Consider the following 24,718-nt stretch of genomic DNA (forward strand, 5'->3'; position numbering starts at 1 on the left):
GGCAGGAATGCTGCTGACTAAATTACCATCTGACCAATGTCAATGTCTATATATATATATATATATATATATATATATATATATATGTGTGTGTGTGTGTGTATATATATATATATATATATATATATATAAGAAACCAAGTAAGCCCAGGAAGTAAGTCGCAAGAAGCCAAATAACCCTAAGGAAGCGTAGGTATCAAAATGCGATGAACCACTGCCACAATTCGACTGTCCAAAGCTCTGAATAAGTGTAATAAATCCACCATTCGGTTCCAAAAGTCTTTATTTCGTGAGCGCTTTCACGGCCGCAATAACAGCCGCTTCTTCAGACGTAAAAACAGACAAACAGTAAGGCGCTCAAAGGGCGCCAAATTTAAATGATCTGAGCGACGGCAACTAATATGCACGTCGCTTTGCAATTAAAACCTGCAACGTATTCTTTACATGTGATACATATTTCAAAACATCTAAAATGTGAATGTATTCACAAAAAATGCAACAAATAAATGCTATATCTAGTACAATTAATTATGATAATTATTATACATGAATATTAAAACTGTCTTAAAAATATATATAAAAACCAAATCTCATAGATGAGCACAATGTCCATGACTATTATGCAAACTGCAAATTAAATAGCACAACAGTAATAACCGATTATGCTAATATAACTAAATATGATTGTGCATAATAGATCAAACAAGTACAAATAAATGCCCAATGTAGGCATGAGTCCCTAACAGTCAAATATATAAAGCCTAAATTCTAATGTATGTATATAATAATAATAATAATAAAAGAAGTCTGTTGAGCTGTGTCCAATGAACCTAACATAGTTGATAGAGATGTATATGTGCCAAACGCTCAACATATATAAAAATAACAAGGACAGAAAAAACTCCAACTAAATATCTGATCACATGTCCTTTAAAACTAGATAATATATTTTAAATTATATTTTAAATAATTATTGTTCCATGTGAAACCAAACTGCAATGTGGCTAAACATCAAAATGTACAAATATGTGCATGAGTATAATCATTTATGCACGAGTATAGTACAAACCATATAAAAATATATATATATTTAATGTTTAGTTGTCCAATAATATAAGGGAATGTCAACTCTACACTATCTAAGAGATCTCCCTTTCAAGTGTGGCTTAATAGATAGCACTTCATTGAGACCTTTCTCCCTATGTGCTGCCAGCCTACAAATCCATTTGAGTTCTGCTTCTTCAGTGCGATTAACTAGGTCTCCTAATCTATCACTAGGCTGTATAACCTGAAGTACTTGGAATAGAAACCTGTGTGTGTCACCTTCCTTGAGTGTGTGCTTGGCTAATGCACTATAGTCCTGTCCTCTTGCTAAGCAGTACCCATGGTCTCGTATCCTCTCTCTGAGTGTCCTGTTAGTTTTTCCTATGTAAAAAGAAAAACATTGGACACAATGGGCTACATATACCAGGTTTTTGGTGTTACAGTCACTATCACACTGTATCGTCCAAAGATGCCCTGTAGTGGGATGCCTATAGTAGTGGGACTCATCAATTGAAGCACATTGTGGACATTTCCCACATCTCTTGGTGTGTTCAAACCCTGTCTTTATTGCCTGTAATGTTGACCCTGTTCCACATAGTAATCTTTTCAAATTCTGTAGATTACTATACACAAATGATGGACTAGACCCCACTATTGCAGTTATATTCATATCTGCTGTTAGTATATTCCAATGTTTCTCTATATATGACTGTAGCACTTTGGTACCCTTACCAAACGGTACAATAAAATTCATGTGCCTATCACTGATAGAGCCAACATGTGTACCTGATATATAATGACAATCAGAGAAATAGGGTCTTGCTCTGTCCAGCCTAAGACTATCCATCCTCTTATATGTGTTGTGAATCTCTTCTTCTGTATATCCCCGTACCAAAAGCCCTTCCTTTAGATTAGCTAAACCTTCAACAAAATCCTCTGCTCTAGTAGAGAGCCTCGAGACTCGCATCGCCTGGCCCTTAATGATGTTTTTAAAAATATGCGAATGATGCATACTCTCTCGATGTAAAAAAGAAGGTCTATAACAAGGTTTCTGGTATAACTTGGTGTTAATCCTATTATTTTCCTTAAAAATCATGACATCAAGAAATTCTATGCTATTATAATCATAGTTCATTGTAAATCTCAAAAAGGAACTACTAGAATTAAGCTCTTTATGGAACCTCTCTAATTCGAAGATCGTTCCTTCCCACAGGAAGAGAAGATCATCTACAAATCTCTTGTAGAATAAGATGTGCTCATTGTGTATGATGTACCTCTCTTCAAAGGTCGCCATGACCAGATTGGCATAGCTGTTTGCACAGCTCGTGCCCATGGCGACCCCTTTTATTTGTCTATAACAATCTCGTTGATGCAAAAAGATATTGTTTTCGAGAACAGTTTCCATTAATAGCAGCAAAAATTCTATCTTGTCACTAGTAAAATTTGTATTCCTAACTAGATGTGCCTGTAGGTATTGTAAACCTTCATCATTGGGAATGCACGTAAATAATGAGGTCACATCCATGGACACAAACAATATAGGACAAACTCTGTTAGAGTCAAGTGAGGATACCTTGTCATAAAGCTCTCTAAGTAGGTGCTCAGTGTCTAATAGAATGTGTTCAGATAAATTAATGACTTGCCTAAGTTCATGTTCTAGAAACATTGAAATGGGCTCCGTGAGCCAACCAGAACCAGATACTATAGGTCTCAGTTCTGGTTCATATCTATTTTTATGAATCTTAGGTAAGCCAGATATAACTGGGACAATGGGATGGTCTACCTGCATGAATCGAAGCAAATCATTAGACAAAAGCTCTGCTGCTTTACATTCTAAAAGCATTCTATCAATACTTTCTTTAACAGAAGATACAACGCTGATGGTAGTCTTTTCATATGCTTCCTCACTAAGCATATTCATCATCTTAGTTATATAATAAGAGCTGTTTAAAACAACTACAGGGCCCCCTTTATCGGCAGGCCGTATCACTATGCTGGTGTTGTCTTTAAGACCTCTCAATGCCAGTATCTGTGCGTCAGTCAAATTGTTGTGTAAATCAGAGTCCTTGGATTGATGACATGCATACAGTTCATTTTCCACCGCTTTCACAAAAATGTCAATGTTCGGACTCATAGAAGGAATATAATCACTTTTGCGTTTGAAATATGTATGGCAGGATTCTTTGTCAGCATTGAACATTAATTTCAGACCAATATTCCTTGCAAACATTCTCACTGCCAGAATGGCTTGACTAGAATCAATGTTTGTTGTAGGAATGAAAGACATCCCCTTGCTCAATACTTCAATTTCAGCTGTAGACAAAACATGATTTGATAGGTTATATACAAGATTACCTACCCCCAGAAACTCTGGAGTGTATTTTGTTGTATGGGCGGATCTTTTCTCTTGGCCCCTCTGACATAGTCGTTGTCCAGAGATCTCTTCCGATTCAATCTGATCGGAAAAGGAGCTTCTGTGGGGTTATGAACCTCAATCTTATCTAGCTGAATTTTCCTTCTCACAGCACTCGCTAATGAAGGATTATTTACTGCTTCAGATACACCAGAAGTCACTTGTTGGAGTTTTTTCTGTCCTTGTTATTTTTATATATGTTGAGCGTTTGGAACATATACATCTCTATCAACTATATTAGGTTCATTGGACACAGCTCAACAGACCTCTTTTATTATTATTATTATACACACACATTAGAATTTAGGCTTTATATATTTGATTGTTAGGGACTCATGCCTACATTGGGCATTTATTTGTACTTGTTTGATCTATTATGCACAATCATATTTAGTTATATTAGCATAATCGGTTATTACTGTGGTGCTATTTAATTTGCAGTTTGCATAATAGTCATGGACATTGTGCTCATCTATGAGATTTGGTTTTTATATATATTTTAAGACAGTTTTAATATTCATGTATAATAATTATCATAATCATTGCAATTTGCATTAATTGTACTAGATATAGCATTTATTTGTTGCATTTTTTGTGAATACATTCACATTTTAGATGTTTTGAAATATGTATCACATGTAAAGAATACGTTGCAGGTTTTAATTGCAAAGCGACGTGCATATTAGTTGCCGTCGCTCAGATCATTTAAATTTGGCGCCCTTTGAGCGCCTTACTGTTTGTCTGTTTTTACGTCTGAAGAAGCGGCTGTTATTGCGGCCGTGAAAGCGCTCACGAAATAAAGACTTTTGGAACCGAATGGTGGATTTATTACACTTATTCAGAGCTTTGGACAGTCGAATTGTGGCAGTGGTTCTAATTAAATATACCAACTCCGAGATTGCACTATAGCAAAGAAAAAAAGAAGTTATGTTCTTACCATAATGTTCCATGTGAGTTGTTCATCTCGCCTTTTTGTTCTTACAGGTGGGTTTGGAGCCAATCCCTCGGCTCTGAGTCAGCCGCTTTTCAAGCTCAAACTCTCACAGAAGCTCGAGATACAGTATATATCCCATGATGCTCTACTGTAAACCCCAGATCTAGTACGCTGAACCCGAAGACAGCCTAAAAAAAATAAGCATTGCAGTACCTACCTATCTAGGTACGTCTAGATTTGCAGAAAGAAAAACAGTCTGTCTTAAGGAGACAAGCTGACAAGACCAACCAATCCATCAAGACAACCATTCTTCTCACTAGGAGGGGGAAGGTGGGAGGGAATGTAAGAACAAAAAGGCGAGATGAACAACTCACATGGAACGTTATGGTAAGAACATAACTTCTTTATGTGGAGTTGTTTTATCTCGCCGTTTTGTTCTTACACGTGGGTAGCGTCCCAAGCACCCTAATCCTGTGCGGCTCAAGGGAGAACATTCCTGAGCACAGTGGAACCAAAGGAAGCCCTGTCCTTGGAGACTCTGTCCACTTTGTAATGAGTGATAAAGCTATGAGGTTTGGACCAAGTAGCAGCTGCACAGATGATATCCAAGGGTAAACAAGCTGCATGAGCTAATGACTTAGAAACAGCCCGGGTAGAATGGGCTTTGACGTTAGTCGGTAATGGCTGATTAGTGGAGGAATAAATTAATTTAATGCAATCAGAAAGCCATTTAGATAATGCGACTTTTGATACCACAGAACCTTTCTTGTTCTCTGTGTAGGAGACAAAGACTTAATCAGATTGCCTGAAATCTTTCGTTCTGTCCAAGCAGAATCTCAATTGTCTGTGAACATCAAGCTTGTGTAACATATAATTCAGTCTGTTGGTATGATGTCTAAAAAAAGTTGGGAGCTCAATGGACTAATTTAAGTTACTTTCGGAGCAGACCTTAGGAAGAAAGGTAGGATTTGTCCTGAGGGACACCCTATCAGGGTGGAAGATCAAATATGGGGACCTGAAAGATAGAGCTTGGAGTTCAGAGACCCTACGCGCAGATGTAATGGCTACCAGAAATATTGTTTTCCAAGACAGAAATTTCAAATCACAAGATGACGCGGGTTCGAAGGGGGTAAGCATCAATTGGGATAATACAAGATTCAAATTCCAGGGTGTTTGATAGGTGGTCTGAGATGGTGGGCCCCTTTCAAAAAGGCTTTACATAGTCTGTGGGACATGATGTTAGATCCGTTAAACCCTACATGAAAGTTGGAAATGGCAGCCAATTGAACCCTTATGGTGGCAGCTGCTGCACCATTATAGAACTCTAATATGGTATGAATAGGCGCAACATATGGGTCGACGTCGTGGTGAGAAGCCCAGTGAACAAATCGTTTCCATTTGCAATTATATAGCTTCCTGGTTGACAGTTTATGAGAGGAAACTATAATATGTTGGACCACGGGAGACAAATCTTGAGACCTGGCTAATATGGGAATTGGAGCAGCCAAGCTGTCAGTTTTAGGGAGATGAGGGAGGGATGAAGAACTCCCGACAAATGAGTCAGAAGGTCTGGCACTGGGTCCAGAACCCATGGTTCTTCCACTTGATACTTCTATAGGAAGGGGAACCAAATCTGACGAGGCCAAGATGGGGCTATCAGAATAACAGTCCTTCCAGACTTTGGGATTTCTGTATAAACTTGGGAATTAGAGGAATTGGTGGGAAGGCATACAGGAGACCCGGGGGCCAATCGTGTACAAGCACGTCCCTCGGGTTGCACCCCAGTGAGGGATAAAGGGCAAACTAGCTTCTGCATTTGGCATTCATCGAAGATGCAAACAGATAGCAGCAAGGCTGGCCCCACCTGCGGAAAATCTTGTCCGCCACCTGTTGTTTGAGGGACCACTCGTGAGGCAACAGGATGGCCCTGCTCAGTTTGTCCGCTATCACGTTGGATGACCCCAGGATGTGCGTTGCTATCAGAAAGCGCCTGGTGGATACAGCCCACTGCCAAATTCTTAGGGCCTCTCAGCATAAGGGATACGATCTGGTTCCCCCTTGCTTGTTGATGTACCAGACTACTGACATGTTGTCCGTTTGAATTGCAATTGTCCCTGGAGGAAGACAGTCGTGAAAGTGTTGCAATGCCAGGAACACCGCTCTCATCTCCAGGACATTTATATGCCAGTGTGATTCCATGCTCAACCAAGTACCTTGGACAGTCTTTCCCTGAAACAGAGCCCCCCCACCCTATCAGGGAAGCATGTGTGGTCACTGTGGCTGTGGATTGGGGGAGAGCAAGGGGACGTCCGACTACTATCTGCTCGCTGTTCAGCCACCAATTGAGATCCTTCTTGCAAAGATTTGTTAACAGAATCTCGTGTGACATGGGCAGCTGTTAGTGTGTGAAGAGTAACCACTGGAGTATCCGCATGTGCATGCGTCCCAACGGGACTGCTATTAGCGTCACTGCCATTGTGCCTAACAGCTTCAATATCTGGGATGCAGGAGCTTTGTTCTGGGTCAACAGACTGGACAATTGACTTCTTAGGGATAAGATTCTTGTTTGACGCAACCTGATCCTTGAATCGACAGTGTTTAGCTCTGCTCCTATAAAGGTAATATGCTGAGAGGGTGATAACGCAGATTTTTCAAAGTTTAAGGTTATGCCCAACTGGGAACACAGGTTGAGAGTGTAGTCTCTTGCCTGAATTAGTTGATGCCTGGAGGTGGCGGTGAGGAGCCAGTCGTCCAGATATGGAAACACCCGGAATCCTAAGCATCTCAGGTGAACCGTGACCACTGCCATACATTTGGTAAACACTCTGGGGGCTGTGGTGAGACCAAAGGGCAGGGCTCTGAATTGGTAATGACTGGCCCCCAGCCAGAAACGCAAGTGATCTCTGGATGATCTGGCCATTTTGATGTGGTAGTAAGCATCCTTGAGATCTATAGAGCACATCCAATCGTCCGTTTCTAGAAACGGAAGTATCGATTGAAGCGTGACCATCCGGAACTTCTCCTTCTTGACGAAGGTGTTGAGTTTGCTGAGGTCTAATATGGGCCTCCAGTCCCCTGTTTTCTTTGGAACTAAAAATAACCTTGAGTAAGTTCCGGATCCTATCTGGTCCGCCGGGACTGGCTGGATGACTCTTTTGTCTAGCATGTTTTGAACCTCTATGGCTGCTAGTTTTCGCAGACTGGGTGGAACATCTGGAATACTTGTACACATGGGAGGGGATTTTGTAAATGGAATGTAGTAACCTCCGGAAATGATGCTTTTTACCCAAGAATCCATTGTAATGTTTAGCTAGGCGTTTGGGTATAAAGCCAAGCGACCCCCCGACCGCTTCCAGAGCAGGACAGCTGGGCTTCCTTTCAGGAACGCTGATAGGGCTTATCAGAGAACTGCTCCCTGTCACCCTGATTTTGCGGACCCCCTCTGCCGTTTGGGTGGCGTTTTACCCCCTCCTCTGCCCCTAGAGGGGGGTATCAGTAGGTGTGTTCTGGAAAGCTCCTTGGGGCTTTCGAAACCACATTTTTTCCCCTTCGTTGCCCTTTGGGGTATGGTCTAGTTGGAGTGGAAAAACAGACTCCTACAGCAGACAGAGTCTTTCCTTCTTGTTCACACCTAGTAAGCGTCTCCTTAACTTTAGGCCCGAACAAGGCGGAACCATCGAATGGGGTATTGACGAAGGAAGACTTGAAGGCTTCCGCAAAGGAGCAAAGGTAAATCCAGGACTGTCTCCAAAGAGCTATCGCTGAACCTGCAGCCCTACTCGATCCATCGGCGGCATAAGAAATGAGCCGCATGAATAAGTTGACTATAGAATTGAGGGCGTTGAGTTGTGCAGTCACTTTCTCAGAAACTGCATCAGCTGTGTTACCCTGTAGAGTAGTTGAGCGATCTCATGGAAAATGCCGCAGAACTAAATATGCGTTTCCCATACCTGTCCATCGTCCTAGAATCCCTATTAGGAGGATGGACAGAAGAAGAGGTTTCCGACATCTCTTTCTTGGTGGCTGCCGCCACCACCATAGTATCAACAGGGACTACAACCGGCCTTGTCAGCAGGGGAAGTAATGAACTTGTTGGGCCTCCGAGGGACTGGTTCCACTGAATCAGGGGACTCCCACGCCCTTCGAGCAACCAAATCCATTAGTTCGTCAAAGGGAGGAGTAACCCAGGAGGTGGATGGTTGAGACCCAAAGGCCTTCAGGAGTACCGACTCATCCTCAGTAGGGGCAAGGGACTGCCAATCACCCCTCTGCCTTAAGATCTCCAATATGTCTGCAAATGAGACATCCTCTGAGGGGGATCATGGGGACCCTTCTGATTCCTCTAAGTCGGTGTCCGATGTCAGGGATTCCTGTGGGGAATCCAAGTGCCTCCTCTTGCACAGTCTCTTCCTAGTACTTCATCAGTGGGAGCGTCCGGTGAAGTCCCTGTAGAGGTGGGGCCACCCATACCTGAGGCTCTGGGTCTCGACGCTTGGTAGGGACCTGTGGGGAAGAGACAGAACGTGGCCCCTTAGGGGGAAGGGAAGAAAGATCCGAAGAGGTAGTGGTCTTAGAAGACATGACCTTCCTCATGGCATCGAAGGTACCAGAATACCGGTCCGAGAAGTCTGTCGGCTCTGAAGAGGCCAAAAGCCCTCCCCGAGCCAAGACCCCACACTCCAATCCAGAGGACGGAGCCAAACTCACCTGCGCCAAAGCCCCGAGGGAAAGGGTCGTAACTGAAGTCTTGGTTTGACTCTCCACCCCGGAGCCAGCGAGGGAGTGTCGACTCCGAGACCCCCGCTTGGAACCGAGGAGATCAAGGTCGATGGAGCCGAGGGAGCTGGATCGAACCTCGGCTCTGAGGGCTCTACCAACATCGGTTCTCTCTGCCCTGGCTCCGAGAGTTCGATTGGCTTTGGAGGAGGAGGAGTAGAGAGTAGGACTGGGATTTCAGGCTTTGAAACAAAGTGGCTCAAAACAGAAAGCAATTTGGCCAGGGCCAGGTTCTCTAGCAATCTCTTAACCATGCGGTCCAGGTCCACACCAGATAACCTCGAATAATGGGTCAAAGGATGGGTTGAAAAGGCTGAAGACGGCACCGATTGAAGAATCGGAGACTGAGGAGTCTCCAACACCGGATCCACAACTGGACTCCGAGGTAAAGGTTTGGCACACAGCTCCAAAGGCTGTGGAGCCGATGATCGAACCATACTAGAGGAGCTCGAAGCTGAGGACTTGGACTCTGAGGACCGCTTGGACGACTTCGAAGCCTTGGAAGAAAGGTCGGTCTTGTCCAGCACAGCCTGAAAATCAGGCTTCAGGAGTCCTCTATCCACCAGCTTCCTGCACCTTTCCAGAAGAACCCTGGTGCTAAAGGAGTGGCAGATAGAGCACACTTTCTGCAAATGAACAGATCCTAAATAGTACACACAGGTGGAATGGTTGTCCGTCACAGACATTTTCTGGCCACACTCACACCTTTTGAAGCCAGACTTTTGCTTCTCTGACATTTTAGAAAAGAGAGAGGAAAAAAAAAAAAATATATATATATATATATATATATATATATATATATATTTATATATGTATGTTCAGATCCCTGAACTCAATACTATTGAGTATATTAAATACAAAAAATGTTATTCAAATATTTTTTTAATATTAACTCTCTACAGAACTAGCTAATCTCTAAATGTTCTAACTAATTTTAAACTACCACTAATAAAATTAGCACACACAAAGGATCTGACAGAGCCCTGTCATGCCCAAAAAACTAAGAAAGGCCTAGAGAAAACAGCCGTTAAGAAAAACACTCCAAAAAATATACTAGTCTACACACTAACTCTAACTAAACTCTATTTTTTTAAAGAAAACAACATTAGCTAACAATACAAGAGAAAAATATTTTTTTAAATAAAGAAAAATAACACTGGCCCGAGCTTCCTCCGAAGAGTCTGTAGATCCGTTGCAGCGGCAAACTAGATCTGGGGTTTACAGTAGAGCATCATGGGATATATACTGTGTCTCAAGCTTCTCTGAGAGTTTGAGCTTGAAAAGTGGCCGACTCGGAGCCGAGGGATCGGCTCCGAACCCATGTGTAAGAACAAAACGGCGAGATAGAACAACTTCACATCAGTAAATATACTGTTCCACGCTGTACGGCAATCTCCATTTAAAAGGTTCAAAGTTTCAAAACTTCGATCTTATGGTCTCGACCATAAGAAATTCGAAGTTTTGAAACTCTGAAATTTAGAAGTAGACCCATATATATATATACATATATATATATATATATATATATATATATATATATATATACACACACACACACACACACACACACACACACACACACACACAGAGGTGTACCTAAAACGACTTAAACAACATAAGATTGGCAGTAAAAACGATCACAGAAAAAGACTGAAACACAAAAACACTACTAACAAAATTTAACTTATACTAGGTAGAGTTTTATGCCCACTCCGAAATGCTGTGCAACATCAGAGATGGTACATATAATTAGCAGAGGATGGGTTGAAGGGGTCTTGCCCTCTGCAAAAACATTGCAAAATGTAACAAAATCTAAGCACACAGAAAAGGTCTGAAAAAATCTGGCAACATCAAAGCACATATTTCAATGTTTTACACATGATATGATAATATCCATGCAAATCACAAACGGAAATAGTATATAATACTGTGGATAGATTTCATTTGCTACTCATAGGATGCAGAACTCAGAAAGGTCCTTTACGCATTTGAGATGCATTCATAGAAAAATAAGAGCAAGATTATTTATTTATTCACATTTGATTACTGAGAAAGTCTGACTGAGTAGGAGCCCATTTTTAGCAGAGGCCTAGAGAGAAAATCTCCAAAGGATTACAAAACATTTTAAGAACAATAATTTTACAATCTTTAAATATAATACAAAAATACAACTGCAATTTAAATAATTATCCCAAATTAGACATAATATAAAAAATTAAGAACAGATACAAGTTATAGGACAATGATTTAATATTTAGAGAAATTTTAGCCAGTTTACAGAGAAATTAAAGTTAAGTTAGTGTAATGTTACCAGCAACTGCAATATGAAGTGAGAGAAAAGCAGGCCTTTGGTATATTTAGACAGACAGACAGGTAGGTTAGAGAAACTGATAGGAGAAGGGAAGAGTAAGAAGGTGTAAGTTAAGAATAGGTATCAGTTCTCATTTAGGGATGTAATTTATCCCAGTGTTGAGAAAGAACAGAGCCAGCTTTTAGCATGGAAGTCTTTCTGAATGGTTTTGAAGGATGGGAGTGTACTAACCTGATGGATACAGGTAAGGAGTTTCCAGGCTTTAGCAATATGGTAGATGGCTGAAAAGATCTGAAAAGTTTGTAGACAGACAGGGGTTTTTGGTTATTGTATCATAACAACTGACTGGGAACATAGTTATGTAGAATGATATTTTGTGCTGGACAAGCAGATGAATGTTGGATAATTTTATAGGTGGTGAGAAGGTCTGAATTGATGGGGTAGTTATAACCAATTTAGGCTTTTTAGTGCTACATAGTGGTGGGTTTTGAAAGGAATATTTGATGCAAATTTAGCAACTTTGTTATAACATTGTTCAAGTTTTGATTTTTGTGATGCCTGAAGGCTAATATGGATGGGTGCACCATATTGAAGTGTGAAGGTGAGATAAGTAGTAGGAAATGCAGCTTCAATTGCGTTGCTGAGAAAGTTGTTGGCTATGTTAAGTAGCCACAGTTTTTGATGAGTTTTTCTTATGCAGTTTTTTATATGCAGGTCGAATTTAAGATTATCTTCCAGTATTATCCCTAATAATTTGGTACGAGAAATGACTTCAATGGTTGTATTATCAAGACAGAGGTTTTACATTATGTTTTTTTCATGAGAGAGGGATTCAGGAAAAAAAAGTAGAATTTATTTTTTTTTTTTTAGGGTTGAACATGACTTGTGAGTTACAAAGCAATGTTTCAGCGGCTGTCAAAGCTTCCAGAGTAATTTTTGGAGGCATGCCATATTGTCAGATGTGCAAATGAGTGTGGAGTTATCTGCACACTGGATTAGGAACGCTTGTTGTGTGGATGTTTGGAGGGTGTTGGTGAGAATGTTACAGAATAGGGGACCAAGGATAGAGTTTTGTGGTACACCGGTGGTGAGTGGGAGGTATGGAATGAGGGTGGAGTGTATTTTACTGAACCATAGAAGGGTGGATTAAGAGAGACCTAATAAGGACATTTGAAGTAGAAGTTTGCTGTGACAAACTGTGTTGTAGACTTTAGACAACTCTACCAATAAGGAGGAGACAAGTTTGCTGTTATCTTTAGCTTTATTGACAGTATCTACATAGGTTAGAAGTGCAGTGTTAGTACTGTGGAAAGGATGGAAGCCATATTGTGTGGTAGATAGGAGTTCTTCCTGCAGGGTATAGTTTAGCAATTGCTTTTTAATACATTTTTTCAAGTATTTTGGAGAGAGGGGTAAGATTGTTATAGGTCTAAAGTTAGCAATGTCTGTTGAATTTGCCTATTTGTGTAAAAGAATAATGTGTGACTTTTTCCTGAGACAGGAAACATGGGATACATAGGCTGACTTATTTATAAGGATTGGGACAGAATAGGCAATGCTATTTTAAGGTATTCACTTGGAAGTTGAACAGCTGAAATGCAGCATGTTTTTTTTAACAGTAGTTTTATATACGATGTGAGCATAGGTTTGAAGGTGAAAGTGGATGTGGTAATATATGGCTGTTGGGTGGGGTTATTATTAGTGTTGGGGAATCTTTGGTTAGAGATGCTATACTATCTATGAAATAAGGGTTGAACTGTATTGCAGTTTCAAGTTATGAGTTATTGGGAGATGGGGATTATCAAAGATAAATCTGGTATTCAATTACTGTTGACCGTGGAATGCATGGTATTCAAAGATATTTATAGCAGCCAGTTCATTTCAAACTTCTGGTGTAGCTCACCTGCTTTGTGCCCCAAAACAACTTCTCCAAAGCTCATTTAAATGTGTAACTTAGTTATGTTATTAGCTTATCACAGTGTACGTACATATTAAAGGTTTCATAACCTGGCTGGTAGGCCTCCATTAACCAGGGATTGTTAGGCAGTATAACACCCTGCGAGAGGTCCTGTAATCCCAAAATAAAATGCTCCTACAATTGTGAGATGAATACACAAGTTTTTGATTAAGAATTAGTTTACTAGGTTTGCTAAGAATCTGCAGCAAGAATGCATTGTCATTTTACTTGCATCCATTGCGCACTCAGTGACCAAGTATATGAATTATGATGTGCACCAGTTTTGTTCTGGGGATCATGTGGGGGAAACTATCAGTTACCATGGAGAATTAAGTCTATGAGCTGTTAACAAGCTTTTTTGTGTAGACCAAGGTTTGATTCTATCATGCTCCATTTACCTACTGAGTGACTGTGAGCAAATCACTTAATCAGAGAGTGCTGTAAAGCAACTGGGAAATTGGGTTAGGTTCCTCAGTGCTCTTCTCGACCACATGCCTAGTAGCTATCAATGAACCTGGTAAACAAACTAAATAAAAAAATATGAATCTGGGAAGCATGACTTCAGTTGTGTTGTAGGTCACTTAAGGACTCTGCATAAACTACTGTATAAAATAGGTGCAGCAGGCTGAGTCTTGATGAAATTAGAAATATACAGGTGGGGGGGGGTTTACAATTTTACTAAATCATATTTAAAGATGTAGAGACCACATAAGAGTAGAATGTGTTCATTAACTACTGGTCTTACAAATGAAAACATATGGAATTCTGTGTTCTGAGAACTAGTGATGCAGCCTTTTCTGCAATTGTCATTATGGGCTGCATCCAGACAGATAGTTGTTATACATATGCAGAATACAACAATATATGATGATGTTTTCCCATGATTCCTAAAGTAATATACAGTCACGTTACAGGGTGCTGTAAGTGCACATCTTTGCATACAACTACAGACAGTCTAGCATATTCACTCTATCAGCATTGTGTACTTGGGGTAGGGCGTATAAATGCTGTTGTTGTAATAGGACTGGAGGCAGATGCCCCACAGCATCACACCCATTCATGATGCTCACAGCAATAGTGCTTTATACAGAATGCAAACTTTTCCCTGATCTGTTTTAAATAGATGTTGTGTTTTTTGCGCAGTTTTGTTGCATTACATTTTATGATTGTAAAAGTTTGTTCTAATATAGTTGCTTTGACCTGAAAGATATGGTTATGGACATCTACTGGTACAGCTGTAGTATAAAATAAAAATAAATAAATGACATTTCTTAATCAAGCAAGCCCCCTGGACACACAATCCCTTTTCAGAAGAGAACTCGAAAGAATTATCTGGTTAAGTGACTTGCTCAAAATTACACAGTGGGCAAATTAAAGCTATAGGAATCACACCTGGGATAGTTTCAAGGCCTAGGTTTGGCAGCACATAGTCTTAGATCTGACAGATTCTGGTGCCAAAAATGTTCTTTTATCACATTACTACATGACAAAATTCTCTAAACCATGTCTAAACTGTAGTTGTATACTGGGATATAAAACTTACTAAATGCTTCTACCCACCCCATAGCAGAGGCCCAAGCTACAGATGAACACTTTTTTTTTCAAATATAATTTTTACTGCATTTCACTTCTATTTAAATACAAGAAAAGAATGACACAGAAAATATACATACAAGCTACTTGGACTATCAAGTTTCAGTCGTCCAAATAAGATATACATGACATAAATCATCCATGTTAGGGTAACAATTATACAGAATTGTCTAATAGTTAAGCTGCTCTTAATGAGCTGTAAAACAGACATTTACATAAAGATAGTATACAACATATTGAAAATGTGTCATTAAAACATTGCAACCAGATATTCTAGTCTACCTAAATAAACATTCTGTCTTGCACTAACTATGTACAATATACACATTGATGTCACCTTAATGTTCATCTTATATGTGTTTGCCATGAACTGCACACAGTTATTGTGGGTATTTCTATAATAATTGCCTTTAGTTTCCCTTAATTATGTAAAGTAATATTGATGGTGAAGTCCCTTGGTCATAAATCAGTTTTGTCCTAGGATTTCTAAAAGCGTTTTCCAATGTTTCTGATAGTAAGATAGTTTTTTTTGGCTTCTTGTAATTAATTTGCTGGCTAATAAGTATTTTATAGCCATTCCTTTAAACAGATGAACACTTGGAAGGATAATGTTAGTTCTAATCTGTTAAGCATCTTATTGTAGTACATGAACTCACTCAAGCCTATAGTGCCTTTTTTGTACACTTCCAGTTCACACCCGTACCGCCTTATGGCATCTGGAACTTTTTGGGATCTGGCTTCTTTATCTAAGTGACTTACCAGTTAATAATAGACAACATCAGAAAGGACAAGGAGTTTTTAACACTATTGACACTAAGATTGTTAGTCTAGGATGTCCTGAAGTGGAGAAATTGATCTCAGTTTGCCACTTATTATTTGTATTTTCATATTTATGCTCATACTTTCATAACTGAGAAACCTACAACTTACTGAAGTATATGATGTGAAACAACAATCTTGGAGACAAGACAATTCACTGAAAATGCTGCTTTGTATCCCATTATACAGGAAATATCACTAATTATTTACTAGTAATTATGACAATAAGCAACACTTCCATATGTACTTAGTTCAAAAAACGGGTGACATACAAACTGTTGCATGACATTAGGTGAAACCTTTGATGTCAAAGAAAACTGTCTTTGATATTTAGACCATAACCCACAAATCTTCAGAGATCTCCAGTATTATTTGTATGACTAATTATACATTTAAACACGTTTTCATACTTCTGTAAATATGTCAATAAACATGACAAATTTCTTGTTGTCACATGAAAGCTTATGTCTGGTTAACAAAAATGTTCTCACAATATATATATATATATATATATATATATATATATATATATATATATATATATATATACATATATATATTATATATATATATGTTGTACAGCTTTCAAAATATGAAAATTTTGTTTGAGATAAGTTTAGAAAATATAATTTGGGGTTTGTGTGCATTATAATATATTACAGTATTTAAAAAAAGGCTATGGATGCATTATTATAACTAAAAATACTTCTTACTGATAACATTGCTATTTCTATAGTCTTTAATAGCTTTTATTTTTCACAAAATATTTATATTTGTTTCAGAAAATGGTCTGGAATATAAGATGGGTGTAGGCTGCTAGACATGTGACACTGCATACCACACAGATGCTAATGAGTTAACAAAGTTCATGCTGCATCAAAAGCTGTGAGATCCTCATCTGATGCACAAGGCTCTTCCTGTTTTTACATTCTGTTGGGTGGCCAGTTAACACATAAGCCTCAAAGTCAAAGCAGATAATACCCAGTTGTCAGTATAAGTTTTGCTACACTAGTGTTGGAATGTCTTGGCTTAGATAATGGTCAAAACATACACTCATACTCTGTTGGAGGACAAATGTCCTCCAGCAAGGTATCAGTAAACAGAAAACAAGTCTGCAACTTCATGGCAGCATATTAAACTGACATGAAGCAGGAACTGGGAAAAAACATGGATGCCATGGGTAAATGTGGCTTAGCTTTTTAGTGGGCATAAATCAAAAAAGTAAATAAATAAATAAATAATACAACTACCAAGTGTAACTGCAGCAACAGTTATAAGGACTTGCTTTAATTTCCCCTCGGCTAACAGGGCTTAAAAGTCTCATTTAGCAACGTTTCAAAACAATAAGAGTAATGCAATTACTTTGAAATATGTTGCACTTACTTACTGTTTTTCTAAGTGAATGAGTGTGTGCATGTGTGTGCATGCAACGGAGAGAGAGTGAGAGCATATACCTTAACTTCTTTGTGTACCTTCTATCAGCAAGCTTTGTTTAAAAAATAAGTATGAAAATCTAGTATGTGCCACTATTGTTGACTATGATTATCAGATAATTAAACATTATAATGAGGGGCACAGCAATACTATGAGGCAAAATCAGGGACAGTTGAGAGACATGGGGGGACTTGCAATACCTTCCATGCTATGAATTTTTCTTGATTCATCAGAGTGAGACATCTGAGGTTTGTTCAGAAAAAAAGAACTGCCTGTAACTACAGAGCACATTTGTATTTTGTATATAAAATTTTACATCAAAAGCCTAAAAAGAAAATGTATATTCTATTAAAAATATATATGAACTATTAAACATCTCTTATTTAAGTGTAATAATGCACTCCAGGGTGGTTACTACAGGCAAAATGATAAACCTTCCATGGACACCTAAAGCATCAGGCCTCACAACACCCCCTGGCAGTCCATGGTTTCCTCAATTAGCTCACCCTTTCAGACATTAGTGTTTGCTTAACTGCTGTTATGTTTATGATGAATAACTGCAGATGGGTGCACTCACAACTCAAGAGTCTATATTGGTTATAACACAGGTGACCACAGCAAACAGTGCATAGTAGGAGAATCTGTCCAACCCTAACTTCAGTATTCTATAATCTGAGCTACACAAAGTAACACAATACTGCAGCATCAGTAGACAGGAAGTATACATGCACTTTGTAGCGTGTGTGAACATGTCTAGCACTGTTCAGGCTTTTTGAGTGTTGGGAGGGTCACTGTAGTGTGTAGCTATCTTCCAATAAGTTCACAAAACAATCTGAAAGCAGTCACAATCACACACAATATACACTGGCAAAGATGTGCCTTATTCTGTGACGGCCTGCATGCTAAAATGGCATACTTTAAAGGTCTACCAAAGCATGACCCTACACTGTTGCTTGGTCTGTGTACTGGACACCTGCCATTGTCTTACTACTGTTGAGCTGCTTTCCACCTTCATAAAGTTGTTACTCATTTCTACTTTCTAAGCCATTCTGGGAATCCCTTCATATATTCGGCTTCTGCCATAGAGTACTGTCCACTGCTTCTTTACGGTCCACTCTGTGTTTTCTAGTGCTCCTGGAGATCTTCAATTTGTTTAGAGTTATGGTCTGTTTTGGTCATTTTTTTCACCAATCTATGTGCATGCAGTAACTGTTATTCTGTCGCTGATATACTTCACATTGCATTGAAATGAAAATTTTTTTGCAAAGTGAATCATATTTCTCTGTATAGGCAGCCCTCAAGTTTTGTATTAGTTTGTATTTTAGTTTTTCCACAAAAAAAAACTTTTGGGGGGGGTGAACGAGAGCAACTGTGTTATTCTGAATGTTTGTCATGAATCCTGAACATACATGAATTGTCCTAGAATATTTTACTTGCAACATGTCATCTCATTTGTGAATCCCTGACCTTTACTTCAGCTGACCCTTAGGCTTTCTAGTTGTCAAACCATTTATGATCCTTTGTATAAAAACTCATCTCCAGACAAAAATATAATTCACAGCTCAGTTTAACTGAAGGCTAGGACAAAATTGAAATAGAGTGTATTGTGTGTGTGTGTGTGTGTGTGTGTGTGTGTGTGTGTGTGTGTGTGTGTGTGTGTGTGTGTGTGTGTGTGTCTGTGTAATTATACATATAGTCAACCATTCCACACATTTTACATTCTACAGAAACACAAAACCTGTGTTTTGAAAATGTATTTGCATACAGAAGCTTCACCACAAATATCACAGCACAGAAAACTAATATCTGATTAGGAGTAGAAATATTTTATAAAGCTGACCTTTGGTTACAACATATCAGACTGCAATTACCATCTGTAATCCTTAAGCATAAAGTGAAACTGATGCATTATTCAGCAAACCACCATTTTGTTAGAAAATTAAATATTCTGCAGACTGAAATAATAAATTGTTGAGATTCTAGGTGTAGATACTAGACAGCAGGCTGAGTATGATATTCTGATTTGACATTTGTAACTTTAAACAAAGTTAAGATGTTACATACCTAGCAGAAGTTTGGGAAAGTTGGATGTTTCAATATTATGATAATAGACAACAGATGTGATAGCTGCCATAAATGCCATCCCAGCAGGCATATACAGATGGAGATGTCGAGAATCGGTGAACCTAAGGGAAAATGCATATGCATTATTGCATTAACCTTAGAGAACATACCTATTTAATTACCTCTGCAAGAAAATTAGTTTCTTAGAGCTTTGAAATACTATTACTTTCTGCTATCACTGCATGACTGTACTGCCAGAGCATAAAATCAATATTCAGACATGTGCTCGAAAACCAATCTGATAAAATTTGAGAAAGATTGAGAACATTAAGTGAGTATTAAGTAGTCTATTTTTCACTGAGAATATAAGGTATTCACAACAAAATCAATCACAAGTTTTCCTTAGAAACACCTTTTCCTTGCATAAATGAGTTGATTTATTTTGCAGCTATGGGTGAAAAGTTAATGGCTTTTGGAAGGAGCCTAATTCATAATGTATGCTTTTCTGGTTTATACTTGTGTTTCTCTTTTAATATTAATTTTAATCACTGCTGGATTCTGTCTGCCCGTTATGAATGGTCATTAATAGAAAATCAGAATGTATACCAATGATTACAGGCCACAGATGTCTGTTGCACAGGAATTATGATTTTCACAAAAGGAGATCTGCTTATTCTCAGGTCAAAAACTAAAACTAGATCTGGCAGTTAGCACAGAGGAAGCTGTATTTCCTGCGTTATATGATGTGATTATCTCTTATAGCCTTCATTTGCCTATTTTGTGATCTTAACATAAGGTCACTTAAACCAGACAATGCTTGGGGGCAATCTGAACTTTGGGCTAACTTCCAATGGGACCAGTCTACATACTTGAGTAATAAATATCTTTGATATAAATTATCTTTATGTTCTATTAAGGATGTTACATTTACATTATAGCATGTGCAGTAAAGTACAGTTCTGGAAGAACCGTAAGTCTTTTCAACTTTGTATCATAAGATTTTCGAGTAGTGGGTTTTCAAGACTCCTGCAAAACCCAAAGCATGTCCTCAGAAAACTGGTGCCTAAAAGGAATCAAATCCCTATCACCCAGAGAGTCGATGGTGAATTAGAATCCTTGTCCTATATGAGTAGATCCATCCTGTGTGGTAACTTGCGATAACTGCCTCTGGCCAGCTGAAAAATAGAAAGAAATCAATGCCATCTGGACCAAAAGGGAGTCACCAACAAAATTTTGGGCCTGTCTGACATGTCCACATGATCCAGTGTAGGACCTTTGGTAGCAGAGGAGAGTGAGCCAATACGTATACAAGAACATTCCTTTCCAAGAAAAACACATAGCATCCACCTTGAAAGCCAGAGGACTTAGCTCTCTGGAGCAGAACTTGAGAAGTTGTTCTGAGGGAGGCAAAAAAAAATCTACCTGAGAAGTACCCCACCGATGGACAATATCTAAGGAAAACCTCTCTGTGAGCCATCCACTCACGAGGATTTGCCCTGGATCTGCTCAGATTGTCTTCACCAACACTGTGTTCTGTGGGAATATAGAACATCTGACGAATCAATTGATGGTGGACAGCAAAATCACATGATATGAAAGATAGCCTGCAAAGACGTCTTGACCAACCTGGACATTGCCACATGAAATGAAGCATCAGCAGCATTACAGCTGCATTTGATGGAATGGCAAGCTTCTTTGGAAGTAACCCAGCAATGAAAGACCTGAAGTGTTAGAATCAGACTCAGGCACATCAATCAACACCCCCCCACACACACACACACACACACACACAGTTTGGCAAGATGAACAAGCACATACCTGATCATCTGTGTCTAGTAAATTATGTCCCTGAAAGTTAATGTAGCAGAGGTAAAAATGTTCCATTATTTTAATAATGATGACCTCTTCAACTTGGGATTCAAGAAGAGAGTATCCTCTTCAGTAGACCCCAAAGGAAGAGGAGTCTGAATTTGGGAGGAATAAGCCAAAGATTCCTCCTCAGTATCCAAATCCACATCCTCAAAGAGATGAACTAGAATCCCTCGGTCTTTTAAAGGGAGCAAAAGAAGAAGGAAACCTAAAAGGGGAAGGTACTGACAAATCCTGAGGAGGCCTTAAACCCATAAGGGCTTTGAAAATTGCCTTTCTTGAAGTTTAAACACTCCTTTTGTGGGTCTTTAGCAACAGGAACCACATTCTTGGGTGTTATTTTTTTTTAATTTCTTTCTAACAGGGACCTCAGCCTTAACAAACGTAGAAAGATCTGAATCATGCCTTACCTCTACAAAGGAACCTCGTATTTCTTCCATTACAAGTATTTGTGGAAATTCTCTCTAGGCCCTTCAGAAATTAGCAACAGAGGTTCCGCTTTAAATCCACAATGGATATTGGCTCAGTCTTAGAAAACAAGAGAATGGCATACCCCATGTCAACCTTTAGCAGGGTCATAGCAGAGGGAGTAAGTGTCTGAATCCAATGGTCCTTGGCTTCTTCATTTGATCATATAAAGATGTCTGGCAGAGACTGGACAGCAGAAGTCTCCTGTCATAATTTCTTTGACTTCTTTTTCCAAAGGTGGCTGGACATCTGGGTGGGTGGATTCAGAAGCCATGGTCCCTTGAGCAAGTAACTTCAACCAAATAAAACTGCCAAAGATTCCAAAGACAACCACAAGGCATTCTATAACTATGACAAGAATTTAAATGGCAATGCTCAGATCTGCTCTGAAATACAACAGAATGGCATTAAATATACTGATCCCAAGGATATTGCCAATATCCTGGCAGATCAATTCAGTGCCGACTTCACCCCCCTCTCACCCCCTAAATGGCCCATCTCAATACCGGAAGATTGCCAAATTCCGGTAATAATGGCCACACAGGTACAAAATGCACTCTCCAAAGCTAAGAATGCAGCATCCATGGGACCAGATGACATCCGGGGCTGTGTGCTACATGAACTACAAAATGAACTGGCACCTCACCTAAGTGTCATGTTTAATCACACCCTCACCTCAGGCTTCATGCCCACTGAGTGGTGCACAGCTACAGTTATCCCACTCCACAACGGGGGATCCATCTTGGATCCCGGGAACTATCGCCCCATCAGTCTGACAAGCCTGATCTGCAAGGCCATGGAACGTATTATCATGGAACTTATAAACAAAGACATTGGCAACCTTAAAACACTGGACCCCACCCAGTTTGGGTTTGTGAAGGGCTGGTCTTGTCTCCTGAACCTTATTGACTTCTTTGAATCAGTCTCCAGAGCTGTGGACGAGAGTAAGACAGTCCACACAGCCTATCTGGACCTTGCCAAGGCCTTTGACACCATCCCCCAGTCTGGAATCATAGATAAACTTACTAAACTGGGCATTAATCCCTACGTCACTCGATGGGTTGCCAACTGGCTTACTGACAGAACCCACACTGTAAAAGTAGCTGACTCCAAATCCAGCTCCAGACAAGTGACAACTGGAGTACCTCAGGGTTCAGTCCTGGGAACTCTATTGTTTGGCATCTACTTATCTGTAGTACAGGCCAACACTAAGGGACTCTGGCTAACAAAGTTCGCAGATGACTGCAAACTGGGAGCCAATATTGAATCCCCAAATTATGTTGATACTCTACAAAAGAGCCTTACAGAAACAGATGCTTGGTGCCAGAGCCATGGGCTCAAGCTCAATGTCAAGAAATGCATAATTATCCCCTTTGGGAAAAAACATGTACTCGTGAATTACCACATAGGTGGCAGTACACTAAACACCGAAAGTGTGATAAGAGACTTAGAGACACAGGTGGACAGTGGTCTCACTTTCAATAACCACATCACCACAACAGTCAGGAAATCCTTCTATGTGGCACACCTCATCACGAAGGGCTTTTCATCCAGAAAAAAGGAGGTCACTGTCCCACTGTACTTATCCCTCATTAGACCCATTATAGAATACAACACCCCATTTGGTATGTACCTCTCAAGACATCTGCAACAACTAGAAAGGCCGCAGAAATACCTCACTAAAAGAATCACAGGTCTAAAGCAGATGCCCTATGCTGACTGCCTTAAAAAACTCCAGCTATACTCTGTCGCATATCATCTACTCCGAGCCGATCTCTGCTTAATATACAAGGCCATGTCAAACCCAGAGCTGTTGGACATGCTACACTTAAAGAAATCCCAATCCCTCAGAGCCACACACTCCAGGGATCTAAACCTTGTCATCACAATAAACAAAACATGCTGGAGGGATAGGTTCCTGACCCAGAGACTCCCCAGACTCTGGAATAGACTGCCCATACATGTCAAGCAGAGCACCTCTTTGGCCCTCTTCAAATGGAACCTTGATGACTGGATGGGAAAAAGGAAATTCACCCCAGGGATCACGTCAGTCAACCTGCTAGACAGGGGTCCAGGGAAGTAAATAGTGTGGGAAGAAATAGCCAGGGAATTGTTATGGCTAGGCTTGTATAGGCCCTAGGGCCGATAGCCTAGTATCAACCTATGAACCTATGAAATTAGACAGAAAGGGAATACAGAGTGCAGGATCTTAGGAACTGATGCCTGGCAAATATCACACTGTCTGTAGTCGTGATCTGCACTCAAACAAAAAAGGTACTTCTGGTGTCTATCCTTATGGGGAATCTACCTATCACAAAAACATTTCCCTTTTCTGGATGACATCCCTTCAATAAAACAAACAATGAGAAAAGAGGAAGTGTCGCCAATGAGGTACTTATCTGCCCTACGCTTGGAGAACTGTGCGAGATGAATCACTTTCAGACAAAATTCAAAATACAGTGGTCTGACTGGCAGCAAAGACGTTTTGAAGATCTGGTGCTTGTATGTCATTTATATACATTACACCTCAGATGTACGAGATAAGTGTGACATATGGCACTTGGAAGGGTCCAAGGCACTGGTATGCTAGCCAGTTATATGGGTATCCTCAGCAGGATATACCCATTATAAGAAATACTGCAACATTGATTAAGGAAAAATATTCTGCTTTTTTGCCGTAGCAGATTCCTAAACACTGTGCCATAGACATAAAAATGCCTACCTACTAATGAGCTATTTTACTGTAAAGAGAATTTGAAACTGTAAAAAAAAAACTTCAAAATGGTAATAGCAAATATAAATTTAAGCAGAAGACAGGCCTTAGATTTGGTATTAGAATTCATAGTGTAATGACATGATTCATTGATGAGTGCTTTGCAAACAGCATTTACGCAAAATCAGAACTGACTAAAAATCCCAGTTCTGTTGATATGAAGATGGTAATTCTCCTCTTTTACATCGAAAACCTTTATCAACACCACACACCCATATGCATTAATTATATCACTTATCCACAGAAGGTGCACCCTCAGAGCTG

The 24,718-nt window shown here is 39.6% G+C and overlaps 1 protein-coding gene across 5 annotated transcripts in view; it reads right to left on the reverse strand.

The window, feature by feature from the left end:
• Positions 1-24,718, reverse strand: part of ABCC8 (ATP binding cassette subfamily C member 8) — a 2,552,355-nt gene that overhangs the window by 2,146,268 nt on the left and 381,369 nt on the right. For all 5 annotated transcript variants that reach the window (XM_044082872.1, XM_044082868.1, XM_044082869.1 and 2 more), the window contains exon 5: positions 19,345-19,466. In XM_044082872.1, the coding sequence (XP_043938807.1) occupies positions 19,345-19,466 (122 nt within the window). The remainder of the gene's footprint in view (positions 1-19,344; positions 19,467-24,718) is intronic.

This window comes from Protopterus annectens, chromosome 9.part0 (genome assembly GCF_019279795.1).
Source record: "Protopterus annectens isolate FY-2018-M chromosome 9.part0, PAN1.0, whole genome shotgun sequence".
NCBI lineage: Eukaryota > Metazoa > Chordata > Ceratodontiformes > Protopteridae > Protopterus > Protopterus annectens.